Below are 18,451 nucleotides of genomic sequence, written 5' to 3' on the forward strand. Positions count from 1 at the left end.
AAGGCTTTATTTTGACTCAGTCCATGGTAGGCTAGCTCCATTGCTTTGGGCCTGAGGAGAGGCAGAACATCTGGTGGAAGGGTGTGGCAGAGCAGAGCTGTTCACCTCATGGCATGGCAGCTGGGAAGCAATTGGGAGAGCATTAAAGACCCTTCCAGGGTAGGCCCCCAGTGACCAAGTTTCTGCAACCAGGCACAACCACAGCCTGTAGTTTCTACTGCCTTCCATTTAGTTATCAATGGATTAATCCACAGGTGAGGTCAGAGACCTCATTAGCCAATCACTTCCCAGAAGTTCCACCTCTGAACATTGCTACATTGGGGACCAAACCTTCAGAATATGAGACTTTGAGGAACATTCCAGATCCAAACCATAGCAGTAGGTAATCAGAGCTGGAATACAAGAAAAACTGCATGAGTTCAGGCAACTAAGAAAGCTGACCAAGGGTCTTAGGACAAAAGACAAGACTTAGACAAGATCCACTACTAAGTTTTCAGGGTGCATTAGATCTGTTTAAGCCAGGAGGAAACTAGACTAGATTAAGTGTTGAATAAAGAGTTAAAAGTTAGAGGGGAAAGTAGTTTATTGTACTTTGGTAGTGAAATTCTTTTGAATAAAACTCTAAATTTTGTATCCAAATTACATTAACAGTAATAGATATTTATATTTATCTGTTTTGAGGCATTCTATTTTTAGAGAAAAGGTAGAATTAAGTGAGACATCTACAATGATCTTTGATTCAAATGAGGAAGACTGTGAAGGGACCCAGGTGTTTGTGTTAAACTGTAGGCAATTCCTGGAAAGAAATACATGATCATGACACTCATTCATTTACTCATTCAGTAAATAATTATTAAGTGCCTACTGTGTGTCAAGCTGTAAAACCAGGCCTACAAAGTTGGGACAAATATTCTGTGGTTTGAAAGAAACATTTGTCTGACAAAATACAGAGGTGGAATTGAAGATGTAAGGAGCCCAGTAAAGGCTATCATACCAACTCGGGGAGGTCAAAACCACAGCCCTGTGAATTACAGAATTCCAATGGGAAGAGGAGAGAAATTTTATTTTTTTAAAAAAGCCTTTTGTGAGGTTTGCTTGCAGCCATGATTGACCCAAGAATGAACTCCCAAAAACGAATGGGCTTTTCTAAGGAGCAAAGAGGGTAAGGAATTAAGTCAGTGAGGGCCAAGAACTGATGCATAAGTGATGTCTTGATGGCTAGAGTTCCATATGGAGACGATTTGGCATAATAATAATGCTGATTGGAACACTAGGTCTTGAATTTCACACCAGGAGCTTTCAAACAAAGCTCTCAAATACAGAAGACTTAATTTAAATGTTTCCACCCTTTAGTAACAGTAGGCAAGGAAAATTTAAAAAGTCCTCTGCATCAGAATAAAAACACTTGTTTCTGAATCTGGGAAATCAAAGGATTCCAGTTGAAGGAATGTTTCTAAGTTAATAAAACAGGATAAAGCCAAATGACTTAGGTAGTGACTTTCTCACTGAAGGCGCTGAATGTTTTACTGCTGGTTACAACATTATGCCCATTTCCAAACTACCCAGCTGGAACCCTGTGACAGTCTAGTTTTGACAGATTTCGTTGATTATAATCTGTTTTTCCAAACTGTTTTTCTTTTCAGTTCGAAACCCAGCAGGACAGATAAAGCTTTATTCCAAGGGAGCAGATACTATTCTCTTTGAAAAACTTCATCCTTCCAATGAGGGCCTTCTGTCTTTGACGTCAGACCATCTCAGTGTAAGTGACTGCCCATGAACGTTAGCACAACGGTCCCTTTGCCATCTCCATCTCCTATGGTTAGGTTTTGTTTAAAAAATATCAGCTAAATGATCTGACTTCTGAAATAGAAAGCATCTGGAGAGCAGTTGCACGGGAAACTGTGCCAGCGAATGTCTGGAAACTGGCACACGGACCCGCTCCCTGCCCTGCTGGGAGTCTGGTCAGCTTCACTGCAGGTGGATTGACGCAGCAGCAGAGAAGGAGCCACACAGTGTGGGCACCTGGTCTCCCTCCAGGGTGAGGCTCAGGGGTGCTTCAGGACCACCTAGGGAAGCTGCTTTAAGTGCTGCAGTGTTGTGCTTCCTGCTCTGGAGACTGCACTAGTTCTGGAACTGAAAAGTTGCTTTTCCTTGAGTTCTGCTGTGTCTGTACCAATGGAATCTCTAGTTCAGGGTTCTGTTCAGATGGTGAGGAAAAAATAGCCCCAGGAACCAATTTTCTGCTGAAAGTTAAATAAAGGTATAAATATGATGAGTCCCTTGTGTTCCATAGGACACTGAACTCAGAATGTCTAGACCAGCCTAATTGCATAACTTATTTCCAGAAGTTTTCTTTTTTTTTTTTTTGATTTTCAAATATTTATTTCCAACATTTTTGTTTCAGTTAACAGTTCTTCTCTCCTTCATCTTTTTTTAATATTTATTTTTTATTTTTTTAATTTTTTTAATTTTTTTTATTGGTTGTTCACAACATTACAAAGCTCTTGACATATCATATTTTATACATTAGATTCAAGTGGGTTATGAACTCCCAATTTTACCCCAAATGCAGATTGCAGAATCACGTCGGTTACACATCCACAATTTTACATAATGCCCTATTATTAATTGTTGTATTCTGCTACCTTTCCTATCCTCTACTATTCCCCCTCCCCTCCCCTCCCATCTTCTCTCTCTATCCCATCTACTGTAATTTATTTCTCTCCTTGTTTATTTTCCCATTCCCCTCATAACCTCTTATATGTAATTTTGTATAACAATGAGTGTCTCCCTTCATTTCCATGCAATTTCCCTTTTCTCTCTCTTTCCCTCCCATCTCATGTCTCTGTTTAAAGTTAATCTTTTCTTCCTGCTCTTCCTCCCTACTCTGTTCATAGTTGCTCTCATTATATCAAAGAAGACATTTGGTATTCGTTTTTTAGTGATTGGCTAGCTTCACTAAGCATAATCTGCTCTAGTGCCATCCATTTCCCTACAAATTCCATGATTTTGTCATTTTTTAGTGCTGTGTAATATTCCATGGTGTATAAATGCCACATTTTTTTTTATCCATTCATCTATTGAAGGGCATCTGGGTTGGTTCCACAGTCTAGCTATTGTGAATTGTGCTGCTATGAACATCGATGTGGCAGTATCCCTGTAGCATGCTCTTTTAAGGTCTTCAGGGAATAGTCTGAGAAGGGCAATAGCAGGGTCAAATGGTGGTTCCATTCCCAGCTTTCCCAGGAATCTCCAAACTGCTTTCCAAATTGGCCGCACCAATTAGCAGTCCACCCAGGAATGAACAAGTGTACCCTTTTCTCCACATCCTCGCCAGCACTTGTTGTTGTTTGACTTCATAATGGCTGCCAATCTTACTGGAGTGAGATGGTATCTTAGGGTGGTTTTGATTTGCATTTCTCTGACTGCTAGAGATGGTGAGCATTTTTTCATGTACTTGTTGATTGATTGTATATCCTCCTCTGAGAAGTGTCTGTTCAGGTCCTTGGCCCATTTGTTGATTGGGTTATTTGTTATCTTATTGTCTAATTTTTTGAGTTCTTTGTATACTCTGGATATTAGGGCTCTATCTGAAGTGTGAGGAGTAAAAATTTGTTCCCAGGATGTAGGCTCCCTATTTACCTCTCTTATTGTTTCTCTTGCTGAGAAAAAACTTTTAAGTTTAATTAAGTCCCATTTGTTGATTCTTGTTATTAACTCTTGTGCTATGGGTGTCCTATTAAGGAATTTGGAGCCCGACCACACAATATGTAGATCGAAGCCAACTTTTTCTACTATCAGGCGCAGAGTCTCTGATTTGATATCAAGCTCCTTGATCCATTTTGAGTTAACTTTTGTGCATGGCGAGAGAAAGGGATTCAGTTTCATTTTGTTGCATATGGATTTCCAGTTTTCCCAACACCATTTGTTGAAGATGCTATCCTTCCTCCATTGCATGCTTTTAGCCCCTTTATCAAATATAAGATAGTTGTAACTTTGTGGATTAGTCTCTGTGTCCTCTATTCTATACCGTTGGTCCACCCGCCTGTTTTGGTACCAGTACCATGCTGTTTTTGTCACTATTGCTCTGTAATATAGTTTGAAATCTGGTATCGCTATACCACCTGATTCACACTTCCTGCTTAGAATTGCTTTTGCTATTCTGGGTCTTTTATTTTTCCATATGAATTTCATGATTGCTTTATCTATTTCTATAAGAAATGCCGTTGGGATTTTGATTGGCATTGCATTAAACCGATAGAGAACTTTTGGTAATATTGCCATTTTGATAATGTTAGTTCTGCCTATCCATGAACAGGGTATATTTTTCCATCTTCTAAGATCTTCTTCTACTTCTCTCTTTAGGGTTCTGTAGTTTTCATTGTATAAATCTTTCACCTCTTTTGTTAGGTTGATTCCCAAGTATTTTATTTTTTTTGAGGATATTGTGAATGGAGTGTTTTTCCTCATTTCCATTTCAGAAGTTTTGTCGCTGATATACAGAAATGCCTTTGATTTATGCATGTTGATTTTATATCCTGCCACTTTGCTGAATTCATTTATTAGTTCTAGTAGTTTCTTTGTAGACCCTTTTGGGTCTTCTAGGTATAGAATCATGTCATCTGCAAATAGTGATAATTTAAGTTCTTCTTTTCCTATTTTTATGCCTTTAATTTCTTTCGTCTGTCTAATTGCTCTGGCCAGTGTTTCGAGAACTATGTTGAACAGAAGTGGTGAGAGAGGGCATCCCTGTCTTGTTCCAGATTTTAGAGGGAATGCCTTCAATTTTTCTCCATTCAGAATGATGCTAGCCTGAGGCTTAGCATAGATTGCTTTTACAATGTTGAGGTATGTTCCTGTTATCCTAGTTTTTCAAGAGTTTTGAACATAAAGGGATGCTGTACTTTGTCGAATGCTTTTTCCTCATCTATCGAGATGATCATATGGTTCTTATCTTTAAGTCTATTGATGTGGTGAATAACATTTATTGATTTCCGTATATTGAACCATCCTTGCATCCCAGGGATGAATCCTACTTGATCATGGTGCACAATTTTTTTGATGTGTTTTTGTATTCGATTCGCCAGAATTTTATTGAGGATTTTTGCATCTAGGTTCATTAGAGATATTGGTCTGTAGTTTTCTTTCTTTGAGTGTCTTTGTCTGGTTTTGGAATCAGGGTGATGTTGGCCTCATAGAATGAATTTGGAAGAGCTCCCTCTTTTTCTATTTCCTGAAATAACTTGAAAAGTATTGGTATTAATTCTTCTTTAAAGGTTTTGTAAAACTCCGCTGTATACCCACCCGGTCCTGGGCTTTTCTTGGTTGGTAGTCTTTTGATGGCTTCTTCAATTTCATCCATTGATATTGGTCTGTTCAAATTGTGAGTATCCTCCTGACTCAGTCTGGGCAAATCATATGACTTAAGAAATTTATCGATGTCTTCACTATCTTCTATTTTATTGGAATATAGGTTTTCAAAATAATTTCTAATTATCTTCTGTATTTCTGTAGCATCTGTTGTGATATTGCCTTTTTCATCCCGTATGTTAGTAATTTGAGTTTTCTCTCTTCTTCTCTTCGTTATCATGGCTAAGGGGTCTGTCGATCTTATTTATTTTTTCGAAGAACCAACTTTTAGTTTTGTTAATTTTTTCAATAGTTTCTTTTGTTTCAATTTCGTTGATTTCCACTCTGATTTTAATTATTTCTTGCCTTCTGCTACATTTGCTGTTGTTTTTCTCTTCCTTTTCTAGTGCTTTGAGATGAAGTGTGAGCTCATTTATTTGTTGGTTTTTCCTTTTTTTGAGGAATGACCTCCAAGCGATGAATTTCCCTCTTAAAACTGCTTTCATTGTGTCCCATAGATTCCGATATGTTGTGTCTGTATTTTCATTTATCTCTAAGAACTTTTTGATTTCCTCCTTTATGTCTTCTGTAACCCATTGATCATTCAGTAACATATTGTTCATTTTCCATGTGATGTAGGATTTTTCCTTCCTTCTTTTATCATTGATTTCCAGTTTCATTCCATTATGATCGGATAAAATGCATGGTATTATCTCCACCCCTTTATATTTACTGAGGGTTTCCCTATGGCATAATATATGGTCTATTTTTGAGAAGGATCCATGTGCTGCTGAGAAAAAAGTATATCCGTTTGATGATGGTTGATATATTCTATATATGTCTGTTAAGTCTAGGTTATTGATTGTGGTATTGAGTTCTACAGTTTCTTTATTCATCTTTTGTTTGGAGGATCTGTCCAATGGTGAGAGAGGTGTGTTGAAGTCACCCATAATTATTGTGTTGTGGTCTATTTGATTCTTGAACTTGAGGAGAATTTGTTTTATGAATGTTGCAGCACCATTATTTGGTGCATAAATATTGATAATTGTTATGTCTTGTTTGTGAATGGTTCCTTTTAACAGTATATAATGTTCTTCCTTATCCCTTTTGATTAACTTAGTCTTGAAGTCAATTTTATTCGATATGAGGATGGCCACCCCTGCTTGCTTACGAGGACCGTGGGTGTGGTATATTTTTTCCCATCCTTTCACCTTCAGCCTGTGTATTTCTTTTCCAATCAGATGTGTCTCCTGGAGGCAGCATATTGTTGGATTTGTCTTTTTAATCCATGATACCAGCCTATGTCGCTGTATTGGAGAGTTTAAGCCATTAACATTCAAAGTTACTATTGATATATGGTTTGTACTTCTAGCCATGTTTGATTATTTATCCTTTTGTTAAAAAATTTAGTTTGTTTCTCCATGATTATCTTTCCCCTCGCCCTCTGTCTTTACTTAGGCACTTCCCACTGATGGTTTTGGTTATTGTTTTTCATTTCTTCCTCGTGTAGTGTTTTGCTCAAAATGCTTTGCAATGCTGGTTTTCTGGCTGCAAATTCTTTTAACTTTTGTTTATTATGAAAGATTTTTATTTCGTTGTCATACCTGAAGCTTAATTTTGCTGGATACTGAATTCTTGGTTGGCATCCATTGTCTTTAAGTGTTTGAAATACATTGTTCCATGACCTTCTTGCTTTCAGTGTCTGTGATGAAAAATCCATTGTTAACCTTATTGATTTACCCCTGAATGCAATCTGCCTCCTTTCTCTTGTAGCTTTTAATATTTTCTCTTTGTTCTGTATATTGGATATCATCATAACAATGTGTCTTGGCGTTGGTCTACTGTGATTTTGTGTGCTCGGTGTCCTGTATGCATCTTCAATTTGTATATCTGTTTCCTTTTATATTTCTGGAAAGTTTTCTGTAATTATTTCATTCAGCAGGTTACTCATTCCCTTGGTTTGAATCTCTGTACCTTCTTCTATCCCGATGACTCGTAAGTTTGTTTTTTTTATGTTATCCCATAACTCTTGGATGTTTTTCTCGTGATTTTTTACCAGCCTTTCTGAGTTGGCTAGACTCTTTTCAAGATGATATATTTTGTCTTCATTATCTGACGTTCTGGCTTCTGCTTGCTCCACTCTGTTAGTGATACTCTCAATTGAGTTTTTAATTTGGTTTATCGTTTCCTTCATTTCTAGAATTATTGTTTGATTATTTTTTATAATCTCTATCTCCTGATAAAGATGCTTAACTTCTTCTTTTATCTATTTATGTAATTCATTCTCAATGTGTTCTTTCGCTGCTTGAATTTGCTGTCTTGTATCCTCTTTAAGGTTCCATTCCATCTGTCTAAGGTGTTCCTTGAGGTCTTTATATGACCATTTTTCTGATGACTCTAGCTCCTCCTGAATATTTAGGCTGTCCTGCATTGTTTGTACTCCTTTTCTTCCTTGTTTTTTCATGTTTCTCATGTTACTTCTTATTCTGTTTGACTGCTGAGTTACTGTTTACTCCTATAAATTTATTTGATGCTTGGGAGGAAAGGTATTAGAAGGGAAGGGAAGAAGTCACTAAAGAGAATGAGAGTAAGCAGGTAGAATTCAAGGAAGGGAGAATAAGAAAATTGAAAAGAAATGAAAAGACAAAAGAAGAAAAAATAATAGGAAATAAAAAAAGAAAAAAAATTTTTAAAAATAATAATAATAATAAAAAAATTAAAATTAAAAGAAAAAAATTTTAAAAAAAGTTGTAAAAAAAATTAAAAAAACAACAAGAAAGAAAAATGAAAATGAAAGAAAAAACCCAAATCAAAAAAAAAAAACAGAGAGAAAAAAAAAAACGAATAAATGCAGTCTTAGAGTTTGATTAACTTCCCTTCCAGTAGGTGGCGCTGTGCCCACCAGGCCAAGTTTCTCCTCTCAATACGCGGGAACCAATCACTGTGCAGCAGCTCCTCCTCCCAGACTGGGCGAGTCTCCAATCCTGAGTGCCTAGGGCCTCCTCTTGTGTCTAGTCACTTCCCCACTTTTCCTCTAGCCAGGCCCCTCTCACGGGTGCCGCTCACCACAATACTGGCTACACACCAGGTCTGCTGCTCCCGGGAGCCCTGTTTTCATGAATGACTGGGCACACTCTCCCAGTTTGCCATTCCCTCAGACCCTAAGTTTATAGAGCTTGTGGCTGAGAATCCTCAGTGAATTTTACTTGCCCTCCGGTAGCCACGCCCCCGGTAGCTGGTGCAAGAGACCTCAGTTGTCAGCACTGGTGGGAGCGGTAGCCGGGAGTTCCGCGCCGCGGGTCCCGCGCCATGTCTGATTCCCATGGTCTGGCTGTTGCGCTCATGGGAGAGCTGGGAGGGGGCCCTTAAGGTTTCCCCGATGTGTGGAGAGGGAGGGCTAGGGAATTACACACCTGTAGCCGCAGGTTTCAATGAAGTTATCTCCTCCGCTGCAGTCTGATGACGTCAGTTCTCTGCCATGGTGGTATCTCTTGCAAATAGCGACAGTTTGTTTCCCTTTGCCGGGTGACCAATGCAACGGGTGGATCCTTACTGTCTCTCCCAAGCCCCGTTTCAAACCTGTGGCCACTACCTATGAAGGCTCGGTTGGCATTTACCTCCGTAGGAACAGAAGGGCCGACCAGTTGTTTCAGCTGGATCCAGAAGTTTTCTAAGGGGAGCAGAGATGACCTTTGCACACATGCTTTCCTCTCCCTTCCCCCCTGCCCCCTCTCTCTTTCCTCCTGAAGGAGTAAGGGCCTATGAATTAATATGAACATTATGTGGTTTACACCTGAGATCGGAGTGTCTCTTTAATATTTGTTTGAGGTTCTATTTAACTCCATGTGAACTTTAATTAGGGAAACTGGTCAAAACTCTCATTTTTTTTTCCCTTTAAAAAATTATTGAAATTTCATGTTCTTTGTCCCTATATTTAATATAAACATTCCTTGAATCTTTAAAAAAACAAACAAATAAAATATAAAAACCCTGCCTGACTTGAAGTTCAAAAAAATGATGGTTTAGTAATATTGGGTACAAACATAACTATTGTTTTTGTCTTTCCAATAGAGCATTCTTGATTTTCTTTTAATCTCTTCCAGAAGGCTGGCATGGTCTTTTAAAGTTATTATTATTGTTTTTTTCAGGAAAACAACATTGGAATCATACCTATCTGATTTTTGCCATTACTCAAAATACCAAGGCCCTGGATTTTCATATGTTCTCCTTTCACACTGAAGTATAGGAAGCCTAATTTTTTTTTTAACATTCGTATGCAAAATTGAAAAAAAAATAGGCAAGATCAATTTGACTTGCTCTTTGCTTCATTCACTTTATTCATTCTGTCTTCTATATTCTGAGGTTTTAAATTTGTATTTAATTATTGATTTTGAATTGTTTAAGGATCGGAAAAGACCTTGTTCAAATGCTCATTTAGGATTAAACTTGTGTTTCATGCACTAATTAAATAACTTAAATCATCTGTCTCTTTTGTAATGCCATCTTAGGGTTGATTCACTGTTGTACTGAACATAGAGGAAGGCACTGGTAATGCCCAGTGGGGTTGCAAGTTAAAGGCAAAGAAGTGTTTGTGTGAATTAAGAAGACAAAAGATCGTTATAAGTTATAACTAGATTTTTAGATCAGAAGGAGACCCAGTGGTGGTCTTGGATGGCAGGGCTTGTAAAATGTGATTGCAATGTCCCAAGAGCTATGTGATGAATTTGGATAATTTTTCTCATGGTTTCTCTGGACTAAATCACATTGGCACAGTATGTACTTTCTATTTACCTTAATAGGGTGTGTCATGATTTAACTTGTGCCTGATCATAAACCTCTATCTGTACTATTGGCCAAAACACAAAAGAGAAGACGTGCTCTGTGGCAATGCCCAAAGGAGCAGAAATGGCTGTAAAGATGCTTGGCTTGCAATGTAGAGGCCTATAAAATGACCATTGGAGGCAGAGGCGAAGTGGGAGGTTTTTAGCATTTCCCAATAGTGTTTCTAGCTATTGTGGCTGCTTGAGACACTTAGTAGCTACCAGTCTCCTATTTTCCCCTCCTATTGGAAGGATAAAGTACCAGAGGTATTATCTGAGATTCAGTTTATTGAGATGTTATAGGAAAAGTATGGCTTCCCAATCAATTTGATTAATTATTAAGTACTAACTCCATTGAACATAGTTTATTAAAAATAATTTTCAAACTAACCTGATGGTGTCTTTAAAATTTCAAACTTTTGTTATTATTACAATGAAATTTTAATATAGCAAAAATGAGAAAATTTCAGAGAGGGGCCTAGAATGAAAAGTCCACCCCCATTTTTAATCCTATGCCCCATAAACACTTGTATTATCAATTTTTCCTTTCTCTTTCCTTTCCCTCTAAAGGTTATTATTATAACTTTAAGTAATATGTTTAAGCTTTTTTTGTTTTTTTTTTTACCAGAATATCTGACATCTATTTATTCATTTATTATTTACTTTTAGCTTTTCATTATGAGAATTTTCAAACACATGCAAAAGTGGAACTCAATTAATTTTAAGCATAGATATATTACTAAGGGAAGCAGTTGAGACTTGGGTGAGGTTTCCTGATGCATTTCTTCTAAAGCACCTCCTGCCTTTGATTTGAGGCCTGTGCTTTCTCTTCACTGGAAGCCAAGGGCTTTGAGACAGTGTTGGTCTCTCTCATGGCCAGCAATACTTCCTTCAGGCAAGGAAAGGCTGCAAACCAATATATGTTGCTCCAAATGAATGTCTCAAGTCATAGGCATCATTGATCACCTCTCAACTAGAACGCTTCACCAGGCATTTCTTCTGTCTTTACTGGAAAGCATGGCTCCCCTGAAGGTTTTAACTTCATAGAAATAAAATACACAATATAAACATTATCTCTCATTTCTGAGTGGGTAAAAAGTTAGAGTTAGAATGGCCAAGTAGTGCTCTTGGGACAAAATGAATTGGAGTATAAAACTTCCTAACCATTATTGTGGCTGTTGTGATTGGCATGCTTATTGTTTTCTACTGTTCCTACGTCTGTGTCTCCTCTGGCAGGAGTTTGCAGGGGAAGGCCTTCGAACCTTGGCCATCGCTTACAGAGAGCTGGATGACAAGTACTTTCAAGAGTGGCATAAGATGCTTGAAGATGCAAATGCTGCTATGGATAAGAGGGACGAACGGATATCTGGGCTGTATGAAGAAATTGAAAGTGATTTGATGGTACAAGTTTAGAAGCCTGAGGGTTTGTGTTTACAGAAAGGATAGCATGTGTTTGGAGATCTACCATAGGAATTAGCCATTGGCTAAACTATCTTATACACAGCAGATGTTATTCTTTCAAACATTGACTTCTGCTTTATATGTTGGCTTTGAGTTTGCCATGTATGGCCCTAGTGAGCCTAAAGATTTATTTCTATTAGCAGTAGCTTATATAACTGGACGTTCCCCAAGAGTGGAAGATAATACACTCCCTATTATTCGTCAACCTCTCATGTGTCCTTGATGTTATTTCTTGCCCTCTCTCCCTGCTTTGTGGTCCACTTTAAGAAGAGAAACTTCTATGAAGTGAGACTATGGCTCTAAACTGTTTGAGGCTCAGGAGTTTCTGATGATACCTGTGCTATTCAGAGTATGGTGTATTCTAGAAACCACTCTTTCCTGAGGCCCCAGTGGTCAAGTAGTGTGGTTAATTATGAGTGCTAGAGATCATGTCCTGTGCATCTTTGAATGGAAATTGCACAGGAAACTTCACTTTTTATTATGGCATCTGTGGTTTGTTAATGTGGGAGAATGACTCTTTTTTCTGGTCAGTTTCTTGACTATGAGGTGAGGACTTTACTTTGGACTTCTCCATTAGTGAAAGTGGGGAGTCAGCTAGAGAAAGAAGTCATTAGAGGCCCAAATGGCTTCATATTGCACACTAACATGTTATCTGAGCATTTCAGCCCCCTCATATAAACATTAACTCCTGGGATCTCTGCCATTAAGTTGGCTTGATTTGGGAACTTCTTGTTGGGGTCCTTCCCAATCCACTTCTGCATCTGCATCTGCAATGTGGATATAGATATATTGATACTGATATCATGACATCAATATATCATAATTTCTGTCTTCAACTCATGTTCCTTGTCCTTCATACACTGTGTTGGAAGGCCATAGATGTTATGGTTATTGTATTAACCTAAATTATTCTCTATCCTTCACTGAAGCTATTAGGTGCCACTGCTATAGAAGATAAATTACAAGAAGGTGTTATTGAAACTGTTACAAGTTTATCACTGGCCAATATTAAGATCTGGATTCTCACAGGAGACAAACAAGGTAATTTGAAAGTGGATGATGATGATGTTTGGAAAGGGGGTATTAAATTCTATGATAAAATTTTAATTAAGCAGAATACTTAATTATTAGATATTTGGCCAGTCCTCCACATAGGAAAAAGTTGAAATACAAAAAAAGAGAGCTAATATATTTCAAGAATTACTATTTTAAAACAACAACAACAACAACAACAAACTAACACTGCCACAGTCTGGCTGGGCACAAAACCACGAGCCACTCAAACAGGAGCAAACTTTATTTTTGAAACTCCCGCCAATGCCCTGTATGCTCCCGGGAAATATGCCGACCCACTTACGTGGCGTTCTCCCAGACACACACACCAACAGGAAATCCCTCCTCCGGAATTCCCTCCTACCGCACTTCCCCAACCAATGGGAACTCTCCAGGAGTCCCGTAGCAGGCCGAGGTAGACAGCAGGGGTCTAATATCCATTTGAATGCAGATCTTAACATAATCATATCATCTCAGTGGCTTGCTGGCATCACCTTTCAACCAAAAATGCCATGCATTATTACTACTTGGCTATGGCTCTTAGCAAAACACAATATCTTTCATAGTATATCATGGGGTCAGTAGAGTTTCACACCAATTGCCTATAGGAAATACCTATAGGAAACAATAATACTAAAAATTTTTAATAACTGATTCATGTGAGTGGTGTCCCAGGTGGGACAGATATTGGCCTAGTACTGCAGCAGGACTTTGGAGTTGTTTCATGGTAGGGAGGCTCAGGGAACCTTATGGAAATAATCAGAGTGGTGGCAGGCTTTGGGGAAGCACAGGGGAACAGCTATTTATCAACTGTTTATGGAGATATTTTAGCATTTTAACAAACACTAAAGCTATACCAGTGCAACCTGTTGAATTCCAGGGCTGCCCGTGTAATGGCACAGTGAATACAACTCACTTTTAGGAATGACGAAATGCTAGGTTATTATGTTCAGATTATTGCTTTCCTAAAAAAGAAAAAGGGTCAATACAGTTTGGATCTTTTGCTAACAGTAATATTTTAAAATGACCTTATGCTTGGCTATCAGTAATCTGAAAATATTCAGTTAACTGGCAAACATGTATTTAAAGATTCTATATACTGGTTAGGTTATTTTTAGAGCACTGGGGAATTCATAGATGTGGTGAATCAGTTCTCCATATTTTTTATCCAAATTGTTGATTGCAAGGAGTACATAGTACAGAGTCAAGCCCTCTGGTGTATTTCTAGAGAGAGACTCCCAACAGTGTGATGTTGATCTGTGGACACACTTATCTGAGTATTACAAATAGCCATGAATTTTGATTTCTGTGGTTTATGCAAAGTATATGCTGAGATTTTATGGATGGTTTTCTTTGATTTAGGACAAATCAATGATTCTGTAGCATTAGGTAGCATCTAATGATTCTATGGAGTTAGAATCAAATGACTCTCTTGGACTCTATTCCTATAAAATTAGAGGAAAGATTCAACAACATCATGGGATTCTGCAGTTCTCTAGTAAGGCAGTTCTTGTTGTTTTAGTCAGTTTTTCATTGCTATGACCAAAATACCTGGCAGGAACAACTCAGAGGAGGAAAAATCTATTTGGGGCTCACAGTCTCAGTCCACAGATGACTGACACTATTGTTCTAGGCCAGAAGTGAGGCAGCACATAGTGGGGGGAGGGACCTAGCCTGCAGAAAGCTACTCAGCTCATGGTGGGGTCAGGAAGCAGGGAGAGGAGTGTGGAAGGAGTCACAGGGAAGATGAAGCCTTCCAGGACATGCCTCCAGTGATCTCCTTCCTCCCGCCGTGCCCCACCTGCCTATGGTTACCACCCAGTAATTCAAACTAGGATGGACTGATTAGGTTACAGCTCTCACAATCCAATCACTTTACCTTTGAACATTGCTTACATTCACACAAGAGGTTTTAGGGGGACACTTCATATTCAAACAATAACAGTGGTATGGTAAGATAGTTAAATTCCAAATTTATATTCATTTATTGGAAAAATGGCATTTTTGTGTGCAGGGGAACTATAAAAAATTTTTTAAGAATGATTTTTGTTTTTCAACTGAACATTTTGTGAGTTTTCTCTTCACTTTGCCTATAATTTCACAATTAAATATTAGCAATATTTACTATTTGGCTCTATAAAGACAGTGTTTGGGACTTATGGCCAAAAGTTTTATTTTTTCATGTATTATTCTATCACAAGATCTTAGTATTTCTTCATGAGTGCTGATTTGAGAATCTAAAGTTATTATTAAAAACTAAATGATACAAATTACATGTATGAAGACTTGAATTGGGTGTCAACATACTTTATATACAAACAGAGATACAAAAATTGTGGTATATATGTGTATTAAGAATTGTAATGCAAAAAAAAAAAACAACATAGTACATGTATAAAGGCAAAAAAAGAAAGAATAGAGTTACCTTAGATTAGGTAGAGGGAAGTGAAAGGAGGGGAAGGCAGGGGATGTGGGATAAGAAAGATAGTAGAATGAAACAGACATTATTACTGTATGTATATATGTGACTGTATGACCAATATGATCCTACAATATGTATACTCAGAAAAATGAGAAATTATATCCCATCTGTGTATGATATATCAAAGTATGTAAGTGCATTCTACTGTCATGTATAACTAATTTAAACAAATAAAAAATTAATTAAAAAAACTAAATGAAAAGCTGAGGATTCATAGATACTGCTACTTTTTCATGAGTTTAGTGAGTGGTAAATTTGATCATGGAAAGCAGGTCTTTGGATTTCCCTCTGGGTCATTTGTATTTTATTGTTCATTGTGTGCTAACATTAAAAGGGTGTATAGGCCATGAGAAAATGCAGCTACAACCTCTAAACTTTTGTATAAAAAATACTTCTGTTCTTAATTCTAACTGAGATAGCTATCTTTTATATAGAAACTGCCATCAACATTGGTTATGCCTGCAACATGCTGACTGATGACATGAATGATGTGTTTGTGATATCAGGAAACACTGCAGTTGAAGTAAGAGAAGAACTCAGGTAGGCCGGGAAGGAAGGAGGGAAAACAGAAGGGTAGGAAGGAGAAGGGAAAAGCAAGATCACACAGTTGAGAAAGTGGAAAGATTCCTATGTTCCAAACTTCATATAAAGCTCTTTCTACATATTTCCTAACTCCTATTCATTTTGGTGACAAACTAAGGTAAGTTTGACATCAGCAGTGAATCATTGTCTTCAGGCCTCCAACATTTCCCAGGTGTTTTTAGAAAAGAATTTCAAGTCATTTACATTAAGTTGTCCTTTAAAATTGTTCAATGGTGAATGTCTGATAGCTCTTAAGTGATGATGAGTGATCAGAATCCCCAAGGACACTTGTTAATAATATCAGTTCCCTGTCTTCCTTCAGATCTTCCTTTAGAAGACTCTATGGGGATTGAGAATTTGTATTTAATAAACACCTAGGAAAAGTTTATGATCTGATAAATTTGGGAAACACAGTTGTAGTATATGGCATGTGAAGCTGGAATAGAATCTTTCAGCATTAAAGAAAATAGATATTTTGACATACTTACTATTAATTCCAGACTTACACTGCTAATGAGAAATAGAACACTGTGACATTTGTGTGATTGTTATGGAGTAGCAGATAATATCTAAGTGCTGACATTGGAGTTAGCAAAATAAACATTGAATTTTGAAAAATAATATTTCATAATATCTATCAGTTTATTTACTTATTTATTTGCTTATTTATTTATTTCTTTTCTGTTATTTCTTTCGGAGACCTTTTTAAAAAGTGACATAATCATTTCCCTAGAAATTTTAAAAATGCTGTCTTATAACAATTTTTTTTTCCTTGCTGCTGCTTATAGTAGCTTCTTTAAGCTCAACTGGACGAAAAAAATAAAGGTCTTAGATGTCAGCACCGGCATCACCAATAGATATTTGTAGATCAAATTTCCCATTGTATCTTGTCTTGCCTCAAGAAGAAAACCAGTGCATCATGCTGGTTAGAACCTATGAGATGAGACTGCATATGTTTTTGCCAAATAAAAAATGGGAAATATATTGGCTGGACTAGATTTGGAAACTCAGCTTCTTGCTCATGGCTGGCTGGGAGTCTTTTGATATGTTATTTAACTTCTCCCTGCCTGTTCCCTCCTTTCTAAACTGGGGATACAAATATCTTCCCCATGGGCTTTTTTGGTTGGGGGATTAAATGAGGTAAGAAATTAAAGCTTTATGTAGGTTCATTGAGCTTCTTCATTCCTTCTTGCCTTCCTTCCCTAATCCCTTGATTTCAGGCATTGATTCCAATCCTTTCACCAGCGAGGGCTACATTTATTATTATTCCCCACAAAAGGACAGTGAGCCTAGGACTCTGGAGAAGTGAAGAGTGGCATAGAATGTTGCTGAGGGGAGCTGAGTAGAAAGAAACAACTTTCCCACCATCCTTGTCTCATGCTAGGAGAGAGGCTTTGAAGTTTTTCTTTGGTGGGTAGAATGGAGAGGGCTGGGATTTTGACTGAGTATAAGAAGGCTTGGCTATTTTTAGCTTCTCTGACTTTGACAGCTCAGAATACACTCAGGCATGCAAGAGCAGAAACTCACCAAATTTGCTAAAACTGGTTTTGAACCCCTTTTCTGCCCGATGACAGAACAATTAAGCTATGCATTTTCAGTTAAATTTAGTTCGAGTCTGGGATACACAATTGCCTCACCTGTCACTGCTCATCAACGTCTACCCTGCTGGCATCTAGCTGTTTCTATTCTGTCTCAGTCTTGTCTCTGTGCTCCGGGTTGCTGGCTTTCCCTCCTGGTTGACTTCCAGACCTCCTGGTGAAACATGGAAAGTGTGGCCACTTGTCCTCACCTCCCTGTGTCTTAGAGGACTTGTGTTCTCACATGGTCATTTCAGTTCCTGAAAACTCTTTCTGCTACTATCCTCTATGCCATTGCACCTCTGTGGGAAGTATTAACTACTGTATACATTGAATCCCCAGAACTTAGATCTGAGTACTTCATTACCCACCCAGGTCCTCTATCTACCATCAACCCCATATGTGTGTCAGGACCCAGCTTTCTTTTAGCAACTCACCAGTATGTAAGCTGCTCTATTATTCTTTGTATGGCAATATTTTATGCCCTGATTTCTTTCAGAATTAGTGTTTTGAGACTTGAAGAAACTTTTATTTCCTCTCAAAAAGCTCAATCAGTAAAATTCTGGATGGCTGGTGTTCAGAATGATGACTCTGCTATGAGTTTTGAGAATCTATTTTTGTGCTCGAAAAGCAAGAATTTGATTCCTTTTCCTCTGTATTTGGTTTTGTCAGGTCCTTCTTAGGCCAGGCACATTTCTGAGTAGATAGAAAGGGTCACCTGAAATCTTTTTTTTTTTTTTTTTTGATGACAAGTGAATGTATCTGTATTGTATTGACAGGACAGCACTCCAAGGATAAGTACATGATTACTCAAATTAAAAAATAAAAAGGACAAAGAGTATAGATTTTGGGACTCTATTAAAGGATATTTGTTTCTGATGAAACTGCAAAATAGAATTGGGTTTTTAAGGGAATTTTTAATATACAACAAGTAATTCCAAAAGTATGAGTACATATGGACAAAGCTTAGTAATTTAGGATTCACTTTTGTAAAAGCATGACAAATATTAAATGTTTTATTTGCATTTTGAACACTGCAACATAAATATAAAACACAAAACATCCAAAGTTAACACTGATATACCACACCCAACTTGGATTTAGATACTGAGCATTTTATATTTCAT

General features: G+C 37.6%; 1 protein-coding gene across 1 annotated transcript in view; it reads left to right on the forward strand.

Moving 5' to 3' along the window:
• Nucleotides 1-18,451, forward strand: part of ATP8B4 (ATPase phospholipid transporting 8B4 (putative)) — a 253,104-nt gene that overhangs the window by 187,022 nt on the left and 47,631 nt on the right. Inside the window, exons 17-20 of the mRNA XM_081291345.1 lie at nucleotides 1,644-1,759; nucleotides 11,406-11,570; nucleotides 12,560-12,671; nucleotides 15,600-15,705. Of these exons, the coding sequence (XP_081147471.1) occupies nucleotides 1,644-1,759; nucleotides 11,406-11,570; nucleotides 12,560-12,671; nucleotides 15,600-15,705 (499 nt within the window). The remainder of the gene's footprint in view (nucleotides 1-1,643; nucleotides 1,760-11,405; nucleotides 11,571-12,559; nucleotides 12,672-15,599; nucleotides 15,706-18,451) is intronic.

This window comes from Spermophilus citellus, assembly GCF_964194105.1.
Source record: "Spermophilus citellus genome assembly, chromosome: 4".
NCBI classification, from domain to species: Eukaryota; Metazoa; Chordata; class Mammalia; order Rodentia; family Sciuridae; genus Spermophilus; species Spermophilus citellus.